Source organism: Paroedura picta, chromosome 4 (assembly GCF_049243985.1).
Source record: "Paroedura picta isolate Pp20150507F chromosome 4, Ppicta_v3.0, whole genome shotgun sequence".
NCBI classification, from domain to species: Eukaryota; Metazoa; Chordata; class Lepidosauria; order Squamata; family Gekkonidae; genus Paroedura; species Paroedura picta.
Genome location: NC_135372.1, coordinates 133,440,156 through 133,453,185, shown reverse-complemented (window position 1 = coordinate 133,453,185; position 13,030 = coordinate 133,440,156). Strand labels below are relative to the sequence as shown.

Genomic DNA, 13,030 nt, shown 5'->3' with positions numbered 1-13,030 from the left:
CACATCAGCCGCCTGTTGCACAGAACTCATGCTTAGTTGGAGAACCTCTCCAAGCCCTTTCCCTCCGTGAAAAGTATAGAATCAGAGTTGGAAGGGGCCAATACAGGCCATCTAGCCCAGCTTCCCGCTCAATGCCAGATCAGCCTAAAACAGCCTTTCTCAGTTTTTTTTACCATTGAGAACCCCCTGAAACATTCTTCGGGCTTCAAGAAATCCCAGAAGTGGTGTGATCATGCAGAATATGGTGGGGAAGCAGAGCTGTGTACAAGCCTACCCCAGGGCCCTCTCCTGACCACTCCTTCCAGGCCCATCACTGGCCATTTTGGGAGGGAGAGGGCAGGTTGGCATGACCATATATAATAAATATTCAACAAATATAAAATATTGACTACCACCCATTCGGGAAACCCTTCTTAGGGCCATTATAAAACTTGGGTTTCGCGAAGTCTCAGTTGAGAAGGCCTGACCTAAAGTAGAGGAAAAGAGCCGCGTCTGCCTCCCCCCACCCACAGCAAGAAGGAAGGGAAGAGGCAGGCGCGTTAGCGCCCCTGGTGGCGGAAACGCGAATGTGCAGCAATTGCGCGTGCGCGTTTGGGCAGCACCCGGGCCGTCGGCTCTCCCCTCACCCCGGAGGCGGTCCCTGACCAGCTACTATATAATAATGATTGATATTGAGGTGTTTTTTTAAGAATTAAAAGTAATGGACAGTACACAAAACTGCAGGGGCAGTTTCTCTCTTTCCCCCACCCCAACCCATTCCTGTTACCATTAGAGTGGAGCTGTCAGCCTTGCTTAAATCTGATCTTTTTTTTTTTTTAAGTACAGAAACACTGCAATGTGGCTTGATTGGTAATATAACACAAGCTTCCCGACACAAGTACGATCCTCCTAGCTATGAAGCATTCAGATTTACGGGCTGAGCATTTCTGGACAGTAAAGAGATTTATAATTTAAAACAGAGGAAAATCAACAGCCTCATTCCAACACTCCGGGGCTGTTCCCATAACTCTGCCGAGAGACTCTGTAGCCATTTTATCTTCCTGCCCAGACAATGAGCAAACTTGGCTGCCAGGAATGTATGTACCAGCAAGATTGCTGTAAAACAGCATCACAGCAGGGCCCTTCCCATGTAAAACGAGGCCTTGGTTGTAACAGGGTATTTGAGATGCCTCTGAACTCACCGCATTTCTCATTCAAATTGAAAGTGCGTGGAGCTGCACGGTGCCCTTTGACAAAGCTGATTCCATCACCAGAACAGGCATCGGCCAAACTGATTAAATAATATTTCCATCTATCCTATTAAAGCGTCTGAAGACCGGGCACTGGCATGAACAGAAGTGCTGCAAGGTCACAACGGTACAACTGCGATTGTACAAATTAAGCTGCCCTTGAAATCAATTGGGGGGAAAGGGGGGAGGGATAATGAAGCATATCTGTATTAACAAACCCTTGCCTTGCAGAACTGAGCAATTTTAAATCCCACTGATTTCAACCAGAGGGATTCGAAGGGTGGGTTTAGTTCTCCCTCTAAAAATCATCGGGAAGTGCCTTGTGCCAACGCCAAGTTAAAGAGCACAGAACTGATGCGGAATATCATTTAAGTTTACCTATTCCTATTCAACGCCTATTCTTATTTTTATGCTGTACCTATTCTCTTATTCCTATTTCCTGTTCTTATTTGACAGGCTATTAAGGTTGCTGCACATTTTAGCAGATCTCTCTGTGATAGATAAGGGAGAGTTTTCCTTCCATGATTAGAGACAATCGCTCTTAAGAGGGTGGCAGAGGAAGATTTGCATGTTAGAGAGAGAGAGAGAACTAACCAAAGGTGACTCAGGTGGGAAAGGAGTTAGGAGGTTTCCAGGTGAGGCAGTAGGGACTTTAGGTGACCTTGCGTGCTGTTCCTTTAGAAAACAGCTAAAAGACAAAAATCTATCCAATCTAACCAGCCTGCTCCACTCACAGCTCTAGAACAGGGGTCCCCAATGCTATGGCGCCCACGAACACCTTTCCTGGTGCCCCCCAAGTGTTTTTAGAACATGGGTGGGAGTTTCCCCACCATGGGACACATGGGGCTTTTCCAAGCAAGGCTTCTGACTGGCCACTGGAGATATGGTTGTACAGATTTTTAAAAGCATATATATTGCTTTGGCAGCAGCTGCCGCCACAACACAAAGGTCTTCACTATGTGACTGAACGGAAACTGTGGTGACCATTTTCTGGCTGGCTCCACCCCTTGCAGTAGCCATTTTGGGGCTGTGCCCACCATGCTATGTCGGAAGTCCAGAGGTGCTTGCAGGCTCAAAAAAATAATAATAATGGGGAGTTTCAATCTAGAAGTATAAATGTATACTCTCAAGACCCAGCTCTCAGTTACTTTATGTTAAGATCCAAAGAGGGGAGAGAAAAACAGTAACTCTTACCTGATAAATAAACCTATGCTATATTTTTTTCTGAATCTTGTATGGGTTACCACCAGTATTATAGCCTAATGTAGGGGTGGCCAAATGGTGGCTCTCCAGATGCCTATGGACTGCAGGCAGGGTAACTGTAGTCCATGGACATCTGGCCACCCTTGACCTAGTGAAAAGCTATTCTGGCGAAGATAGTATCTGTCACATTGAGGATTAATGAGAAGAAGAAGAAGAGTTGGTTCCTATATGCCGCTTTTCTCTACCCGAAGGAGGCTCAAAGCGGCTTACAGTCGCCTTCCCTTTCCCCACAACAGACACCCTGTGGGGTGGGTGAGGCTGAGAGAGCCGATATTACTGCTCGGTCAGGACAATTTTATCAGTGCCGTGGCGAGCCCAAGGCCACCCTGCTGGCTGCATGTGGGGGAGTGCAGAATCGAACCTGGCATGCCAGATTAGAAGTCCGCACTCTTAACCACTACACCAAACTGAGCCCAAAGAATGCATTTTTGCTACACCCCTGAGAGATCTGGACATTATAAACGGAGGTATGATTGCCAAAATGGGACATCCCAGTTCAGCCTAAGGGACCTGGGGAAGATTTTTATTTTTTACAGGCTTGGTCATGAAACCCTGTTTACTCAACTTAAACCAAATGGGATCTAGATCTCTCATGCAGGTCAGCTGCTACCATGTGCCACAGAGTTACAAAATATTCTGTTTCTGTTGTATACATCTTTAACTGAGCCAAACATAAATTATGCATGCTCTTGCTTAAGGGCTGAGTGCATCTTATACGTCTCTCTGCCGGAAAAAGCAGGAAGCGCAGTATAGAAACCAAGCAAATAAATAATCTTCCTTGACTTTTCCCCCACCTGAACAAAACAGCAGAATAAGGCAGCATAGATGAAGAACAGGTGCACTGCCCTAGTCCTACTCTCTTGGAGCTGCACTGCCAGAGGATGCAACAAAAAAGGTGCTATTAAATATGTAATATATTTTATAGGGCTTTTTCAAGATGTGCTGCTAGGGAGAAGGGATTTCCTCTCCACTTGTGTGCTGCACCCGGAGCCCAAAGCACATTATAAACCCCAAAAAAACAGGATGCAGAAGATTTAATTCAAATAAACATGTCATTCGTTTAATGCCTGCCAACCTCCCCCCAAGTCTCTCAGTACAAAAGGCCTCTAGCTTCTCCCTCCTTATATCTACCGTGAGAACAACAATGGCATGGGGGTTTAATAGCTAAAAGCCAAAATACCTGAGCCACATTCACTTAACATGGGAATGCAAGACCATATAAGTGTAGCTTTGCAAGAACCCAGCCTCTTGTTCGGAGTCTGTCCTATTTCCCTCTACACTGGCAAATCCTGAAAGCAACTGTGTGAAATCAATAGCTCTTTTCTTCTTTTTCTGAAAAAAGGAACATGCGCTTCGGTGTGGCATTAGAAAACGCACTGGATTGTCTTACCGGAGACATTAATAGACGTTCCTGCATCTATAATTCCACTGTTGGGCCTCACGCAGTATCTGCGGGGTGCTGTGGTCTTGACTTTGAAGCACACATTTCTGTCTGTAGGATTGCCAAGTTTCAGATTGGTAGTGACGACATCTGTGAAGGGGCCTGCAGAACAGCATACAAAAGAAAGCAGGAGGGGGAGGGAGATTTAGAATGCTTTCCCAGGAGTTCCGATAGCATCTCAGCATGAAAGAGACACACACCGCCACCATGCAGAGACGCTCAAGAGCTGCTGCATTTAGATCCGTGTCGTACGATTTAGTATATTTTTATCCCGACCTTTCCCCGATTAGCTCCAGGCCCAGCATTTAAACACGCAACTGTAGCTTCGTGGCAACTGCGCTGGGGCCAGCTGTTTGCAAGCATCTATCACAAGTAAATTTAAGGGGTACATTCGGGCCATTCCCCCTGGACGCCGGGAAAACACATGCGTGCAATTGCTCAAGAAGAAGCACTGCTGCATGCACGTCCAGCATGAACACGAAAGGACCAAACGGATTTAAAATGTAAGTCCTCAAGGCTTCGCATGCATTACTGAGCTTAGGCATTGCAGCAGAATGTCACAGTAGAATCATAGAGTTGGAAAGGGCCATACAGGCCATCTAGTCCAACCCCCTGCTCAACGCAGGATCAGCCCAAAGCATCCTAAAGCATCCAAGAAAAGTGTGACTCCAACCTTTGCTTGAAGACTGCCAGAAGTAGAAGAACGTCCGATTTTATCAGATCGCTCCCCTGCATGTGTAGACCAGGCCTTGCTAAAGAAACGAGGGACCACAATTCATGGGTAGGACACCTGCTTTGCACACCAGAGGTCCCCCGGTTCACTCCCCAGCAACTCCAGTTCAAAAAGATCAGGCAGAAGGTGATAGGAATGACTTCTAGGTGAGACTGTGAGCTGCCGACCTCAAGGGATGCGTGGTTTTATGCAATATGAGGCAGCTTTACCCGTTCGGTCCTCAGCGGCACATTCCAAACCACACGTAGGATTCTCCCCACCCCCAAAACCACAGAGGTGTGTATACAAGGCACTTTCACACGCTCAGTCCTCGGAGCCGCATTCCAACTCATGCTTCGTACTGCCCCTCAAAACCACAGAGGTACATAAACACGAGACCAACCACGCCTTGTCTAGGGCCACCCAGCGCGTCTGCAGCCCACCCAAGCATCCCATCAGGAGCGTCCTTGCTCCAATCTCTAGCTCTCGGCTGCTCTGCAAGACCAGCTCCGGGACGCAGCTGCCGTCCTCTAGTACAGTGCGTTAGACCTATTAAGTTCCCAACTTAAAATAGCACGGGAGGCAAGACCCTGTTAGCACGAGTTATTAAAAGCCCCCCTCGCAGACTATATTAGAACTCAGCCTGCAAAGTCTAAAGTTTCTAAGGGGGCCCTGCTATTACGGGCAGAGACGAAAGGTCAGAAGTTAACGACTTCCCTGGCCAGCGGCTGACGCAAACGGCACAAGATGAAGTTTCAGGCGTGGGTTTGGGCGGCAGATGCATGCAGGGCTTTCCTCTGTTTCTGGGATGATTCTGATAAGATAGGTCGTTTTAAAAATGGAGTTGCTGGCTCATTGGAGGAGGGGGAAGCAAATATATGCAGAGTAAAATATCTTAAACCAGTGGTTCTCAACCTGGGGGTTGGGACCCATTTGGGGGTTAAATGACCCTTTCATGGGGGTTGTGGCAGGGCAAGGAGCTTGGCCAGGGGAGCGCCATCTACACAACAGTCTTATGGGGTAGATCAAGATAGAGCGTTTATCTGTCTGGCGCAGAGGAAAAGAGTGAGATTGGCATGGTGGGACAAGGGGCAGAGCTTAAGTGAGAAATCCTGGGGAAAAAACAATTTATATACAATCATGAACAATGGATCTTCATACCACTGGTCAGTTTTGGTTTAATTTCTGTGAAAGAACACTTGCATAGTTTTATGGTTGGGGGTCACCACAACATGAGGAACTGTATTAAAGGGTCTTGGAATTAGGAAGGTTGAGAACCACTGGGCTAGACAATTCTACTTACTAAAAAAGACGAGATTTATATCTTGGGAATGTGCTCAGCAAAAACTGGAGGACATCATAAATTCATAGACAAGTTCCAGGAACATACCATAATAATAATAATAACCTTTGTGCATAACTTGATGATGGTGTCATACATGCAGGGCTGCAATCCTTTAGGGCAGTGGTCCCCAACACCCAACCAGTCCGTGAATCAGTCGGTACCGGGCCATGGCTCCTCCTTGTCCTCCTCCCAGACTGCTGCCTTGGGGGCTGCTCTGCCACTCTGCTACCGGCTCACCTTTGGTGCTCTCCAGCGGCCGCCATGGCTGGGGCTCCCCCTCGGCGCGGCACTGCACAGCTGCTGCTGGCAGCACCCCCCAGTGGGTGGCAGGAAGTCAGGGGCGCCGGAAGGAAAGCAAATGGAGCAGGGGCTCAGGCAGTGGTGGCGACGTCCCTCGGCAAAAGACCCCCCCCCCAGCCCTCAGTAAAATTGTCAAGTGTTGACCGGTCCCTGGTGATAAAAAGGTTGGGGACCACTGCTTTAGGGCTAAAATGTTAGGTCAACTCAAGGGCAAGCAATGATTGTCTGTGGCCAATGAACTGTAAACCAGATATAGAAGACGGATCTTTATGTCTCCATTGTAAGTCTGCAGAACCCCAAAGAGATCTTCCGGGGCATCACTCTATCAAATTGCACGCCATGCTTAGAACCTCCAGGGAAGGGCAGGGTATAAATGGTAAATATAATATAAAAAACCCTTCCATCTCATCTATCAAAACAACCTACAGCTTCCCTATAATTGTTCTCCAAACAAGCCAGCACAAAAACAGGAAAATTGCCCCCCCAATAAAACGAAGAACACCTTTCCCTGCACACAAACAATGCAACTTCCAAAACATTACGAAAAATCCAAACCAAAAAGAAAATCAGACAGCAAAAAGGGGAGGGGAAGCAATAAATGCACTCCCCTCCCCCAACACAGGAAAAATCAAATGTATCGCTAGACGATGGTTGAGATTTGTCTTGGCAGAAGTACGTGTAAAAAGGATCTGGGGGCCTTAGTAGACCAGACACTGAACATGAGTCACCAGTGTGACTCAGTAGCTAAAAAGGCAAACGGGATTTCGGGCTGTATTAAAAGAAGTAGTGTCCAGATCAGGCAATGTTACCACTTTGCTCTGGTTAGATCCCACTTGGAGTACTGGGTTCAGTAGAGGCACCTGTGGCAGCACAAGTGCCACTGCAGTGGCAGTGGAAGACGTGGAGTAAGCAGGGCTCAGTGCCAGGCCCCGCCCATCCCTCAGGTGGCCCCTGGTGTGGCGACCGCCAGCAAGGGCTAGATTCTCGCAGATTATGTGTTCCATATAATCCGTGATTCTCAGGATTATTATTATTTTTTTTAGCTATAACAGCTTGAGAGTACCTAGATGTTTACCGGCAGCTCCTTTGCTAACAGCAGAAGCTGGCCAGAGGAAGGCTGCTATCTTCTTGCCTTGTTTCTGAGCTTTCCTGAAATATTCAACCATAGCTGCTGAAGAAGCAGCAAGGAATTCTTACCTTGATCCGGTAAGGCAGTCCCTATCTTCTTCATTTATATACAGCAGGACCGTTATCATCATGTATTGAATTTATATACCATCCTTCCAAGTTTTGATCGCTAGACTAGGGTTGCTAGTTCCAGATTGGGAAATATGTGGAGACTTTGGGGCTGGAGCCAGGAGTGGGTGAGATTTCAAGCAAGGGATCTCAACTGGATAAATTTATTTAGAATCATAAAATCATAGAGTTGGAAGGGACCTCATGGGTCATCTAGTCCAACCCCCTGCACTATGCAGGACACTCACATCCCAAACACTCATCTACTGTAACCTGCCACCCCTTTGCCTTCACAGAATCAGCCTCTCTGTCAGATGGCTATCCAGCCTCAGTTGAAAAATCTCCAAAGATGGAGGACCCACCACCTCCCGAGGAAGCCTGTTCCACTGAGAAACCACTCTGACTGTCAGGAACTTCTTCCGGATGTTTAGACGGACATTCTTTTGAATTAATTTCATCCCATTCATTCTGGTCTGTCCCTCTGGGGCAAGAGAGAACAATTCTGCTCCATCTTCCATATGGCACCCTTTTAAATACTTGAAGATGGTATTTAATTTATATGCTATTTGATTTATATGCTACCCTACCCAGCGAACTGGCTCTGCAAGATGTACATCATATTAAGCAACAACAAAGGTAAAGCTGATAAATTAAAACTGATTTAAAATCTAAAACGATAAATTTAAAATAGCATCTAATGTTAAAAACAGAACAGCAGCATCAATGGTCTCGGTTTGTTTTCTGTTCTTCCAGCGATGGAGACTGGTCCACCCTCCAAAGCAGCCATTTTCCGCATGGGAGAGAAGGGCTATATCCCTATAGCGGGTGATAGTGCTGAAACTTGCTTGCAAATGGCTGTGTTGAACTGAATTTGGGTTTAATTCCCAGCATATTCTGAATTAAATCTCAGAACGAGAACAAGAATTACCTGTCCTAAAGTTGCTGTGAAGAGCCTCTTGTGGCGCAGAGTGGTAAGGCAGCCGCCTGAAAGCTTTGCCCATGAGGTTGGGAGTTCAATCCCAGCAGCCGGCTCAAGGTTGACTCAGCCTTCCATCCTTCCGAGGTTGGTAAAATGAGTACCCAGCTTGCTGCTGGGGGGTAAACGGTAATGACTGGGGAAGGCACTGGCAAACCACCCCGTATTGAGTCTGCCATGAAAACGCTAGAGGGCGTCACCCCAAGGGTCAGACATGACTCGGTGCTTGCACAGGGGATACCTTTACCTTTACCTTTAAAGTTGCTGCAGAGGAAGGCAGTGGATAGCACCTGCAGCTCACCTGTCTTGAAAATCCCATCATCCTGGGGTCACCGTGAGCGTATGACACACAATTATTATTCAAAGTTGGTAAGCTGCTCTCATTTACACAGTGGCATTGGATAAAAGTCCCAAATGGTTTTAAATATGTTTTAAAATAGTCATTAATGCTCCCTTTGTCCTGGTTCTTGGGCATGCTGCTTAAATGAAACTAGTATTTTATGCATTTCTATAATACTAAAATAATGCTGATATGCAAAGTGTGCTTAAATAGACTGATAATGTCATTGGTATATTAAACACAAAATGGACCGTGGCAAATTTGGAAGTAATTCAGCAGTTTTTGACATTTTGGAATAGTGGTGGTCGTTAGTTCCTGGGCTGGAGCCCTTGGATGGAGTTATAAAAATTTATCTGAACAACATGAGCGGTGTGTGTGCGTGCGTAACGAAATATGAAGCTTTTCCTCCTTGAGTTCCTATATGTTGTCAGCACAAAGCTGCTGAGGGTTTGTGGTTCCACAACTCTTCCTAATTTCTTATTACAAACAATTGGTTTATTGCATTCTTTCCCGAGTGGTTTCTCTAGGGTCCTAAAACGATGTGTGAGTTATGCGCAAGCAGCTTTTAGCATCTCCCCCGCCATTGTTTTTAATGTGATGGTGACATTTTGAAACATAGCTGCTTAACTCTCAGGAGGTTAATGACTCCCTTGTGGAATGTATACTTACCTGCGTCCTCAAGACACCCTGCATTAGATTTCTAGGCGGTCTCTTGTTGAAATGCTGGCTAGATCCAGAGTTAGTGAGATTGCTGCATTAGAAGAGCAATGCATTGTGTATTCTTTAGAAGGAAGTAGTTCAGCTTTTGCAGGGAAACAAATTGATATGTCCTGGTTTGGAGATGCCAATTTACACTCTGCATCTAGAGCAGGGGTAGTCAAACTGCGGCCCTCCAGATGCTGGCAGAGGCTCATGGGAATTGTAGTCCATGGACATCTGGAGGGCCGCAGTTTGACTACCCCTGATCTAGAGTTTGTTGTCGGTTCTCATAAGTACATGTTTCTGGCCCTCATGATTGTAAAAGAAAAAAAAGAGTATGGCTTCACAGTGAAGTCTGTTTTGCATGTCATTTTGCTGTTGTCACAAGTGTCTACAGCAGGGTTACCAACTACCAGGTGGGACCCGGGGATCTCCTATTACAGCTGATCTCCAGATGAACAAGGCCAGTTTCTCTAGAGAAAACAGGACACTGTGCTAGAGCTTGGGGAGGAAGCTAAGGGAGTAAACTTTGATTAAAACAACAATACCGCTTAATTTAGTACAGGTGGGCAGCTGTGTTAATCTGTCATTGTGTCTTTTGCCGAGGGATATCCCAGCTGCCACCTGAGCCCCTGCTCCACTTGCTTTCCCGCCGGCGTCCCTGACTTCCTGCCGCCCGCTGGGGGATGCTGCCAGCAGCAGCAACGCAGTGCCACGCCAAAGGGGAGCCCCAGCCATGGTGGCCGCCTGAGAGCACCAAAGGTGAGCCAGCAGCAGAGTGGCAGGGCAGCAGCCGGGGAGAAGGATGAGGAGGAGCCGCGGCCTGGTACCGACTGATCTACGGACCGGTAGCGGTCCCCGGTCCGGGGATTGCGGACAGCTGCCCTAGGATCTTCAAGAATCCTCCACAACATACTGGGTTCCTATGCCAGACAAGTTACTGTGTAGAGAAAAAGAAGCGCTACTCCAGAGTATTTCTAGTGATCAGACATCATCCCAAGATCTCTCTGACTTGGAAGAAATGAAAGAGCCAAGCAAGAACAGGAAACCGAGTGGGATGCATGGCATTTACAGCCCTATTTCTAATAACGCTTAGGCCTTTTGAAATGGCACGCAAAAGAGCATCGGTGGAAAGAACAACAAACAGCAGGCCATTCAACCCTCTGCTAAAATGCAAGCAAGTCTGTTTGCACTATTTGCTTATCGCCCTTAAGAAGCTCTTCCATTAATTCTTTTCATGTGCCCTGTGTAAACCTGGCAGGGCCTTTGTTTGTGTTTTGAATTTAGATAGTGGTCACAGGGTTACTGTTGTGTTTCGTATGACACACTTGGATTTAATATTACTTGCAACGGTAAATGCACATACATTCTGAGAAACTGCCTCCATCTTATCTGGAATTTTTAAATCAAAATAAGCATTATAGCAAGTATTAGTCCATGTGCTGAGTCACGCAGCAGTCCGAATTGCAACTCCATTTGATGGTTTTATTTTGGGGAGCTATTGGTGATTTTAATATGGCCATAAGCCTAGCGTGGCTCTTGTATCAACGATGATTTATAGATAAGCTGTCTCCTTCTCTATGGAGGCACAGGTCACAATGGCGCAGCTGGCGTTCTACCACCTCATCCAAGCGCTCTACTTGGCCCTGGAACACCGAACTATAGTGATCCGTGCAACAGTCACCTCTAGACTAGACTTCTGCATCTTGCTCTTCACAGGCCTACCCTTAGTCTTGACCCGGAAACTGGTACAGAATACAGCGGCCAGGGTACTCACAACACTGTGGAGGGCCCACATCTGGCTCGCTCTCCCACAACTGCACTGGCTACCACAGTTGAATTCCAGATCAGACTTAAGATCTTGGTAATCACATTTAAAGCCATACATGGTCTGGGACCAGTGTACCTGAGGGACCACCTCGCTGTCTATACCCCCCCCCCCCAAGAGCTCTAGGCTCCACCACTTCCAACTGGCTGGTGATCCCTGGCCCCAAGGCAGCACATCTGACCTCAACCAAGGCCAGAGCTTTCTCTGTCCTGGTCCCCACCTGGTGGAATGAGCTCCCAGAAGAGATCAGGGCCCTGACGGAGTTAGCACAGTTCTGCAAGGCCAGCAAATAGAGCTCATCCACCAGGCATTTGGTTGAGTTCAATCAAACCAACCACATCCACTGGGACCTCAGAACCCCTCCCACATGAACTGAACTCCAAATTGACCAACCATGGGACAGTTATTTATTATTTATTTATTTATTTATTATATTTATATACCACCCTCCCCGAAGGCTCAGGGCGGTTTACATAAGAACAAAGAACAATGCATAAAACATGCCAACATCTTTTGTAACCACTGTTACTGCTGTTATTCCATGTTATTATGGAATTATATTGTACTTGTTAATATGCTTTCCATATTCTATGTAAACCATAGAACAGGGAGGGTGGTATATAAATTTAAAGGTAGGTAAATAGGGAGAGAGAGAGAGAGAGGGAGAGAAAGAAAGATAACAGAAGGGATTATTCTGCAGATGGATGGAAATGAATCATAAAAAAATCTCCAAACACTATTTAACATCCACATTAAAAAAAAATCAAAACAGGAAAGGAAATATATTAAAAACTTAACAAGATTAAATGGTGCATAAACCAAACTTGGAACACTGTTCATTGTTCAACAGTTTATTAATTTAGGATGGATTACTCATGTTCCACTGAAGGTTGTTTGACACAATCCCTGCCTGGCAGGAAGCTACTGAATACCTCTGACATCTCCCTCCCTCAGCCTTTTCCATGGAAGAACAGATGAAACCACCGCTGGATTACTTCCCAACATACCAAAAAAGCCCCGGTTCTGCCATCTCCTCTTTCTTTCAGAGAAGACAGAAGAGACGCAAGCGCCTACAGGCAATCAGAGGGGAAGCAACCTGTCATGGCCAAGCCTTAACTGCTACTTAAAACTAGAGTCTAGCTATAGAAACCCATTTAATGTATTTATCTGCTGGCACATTATCTCCTCTATCAGGGCAAAAGTCAAGATGACTGGATATGAGGAACAAGAAGAACTGAACAAAAACCATCAGAGCATACAAGCAAATAGAATTAGGTTCTGCTTTCTTAGTTGTCTAAAACAGTGGTCCCCAACCTTTTTACGGTTGATGACCGCCTCTGGGGGTGGGGAAGAGCCGGCGGCCCAGACGTCACACATGCACGTTTTCTCCACCAGGGGGAGCTAAAGCCCCCCTGCCCAAGATTCCTGACACGGACCCACTGGGAAGGAAGGGGCCTGCACGCCATGCATCTGCCCACGTCGCCATTGGTGAGGTGCGGTGCAGCAGCAGCTGTGTGAGGGAGGAGCTGCCAGGCGACGAGGTGCATGGCAAGCTAAGGACAGCCCATGCAAACTTGGCAGCCGGCCAGAGCATAGCAAATGGTTGTCTGAGGCTGCTGCTGCTGCTGCACAAGTGGGGGCCTGACATGGTCCCTTGATGG

The 13,030-nt window shown here is 46.8% G+C and overlaps 1 protein-coding gene across 1 annotated transcript in view; it reads right to left on the bottom strand.

Moving 5' to 3' along the window:
- VAPB (VAMP associated protein B and C) overlaps window positions 1–13,030 on the bottom strand; it is a 60,697-nt gene that overhangs the window by 25,193 nt on the left and 22,474 nt on the right. Inside the window, exon 2 of the mRNA XM_077335714.1 lies at window positions 3,883–4,035. Within this exon, the coding sequence (XP_077191829.1) occupies window positions 3,883–4,035 (153 nt within the window). The remainder of the gene's footprint in view (window positions 1–3,882; window positions 4,036–13,030) is intronic.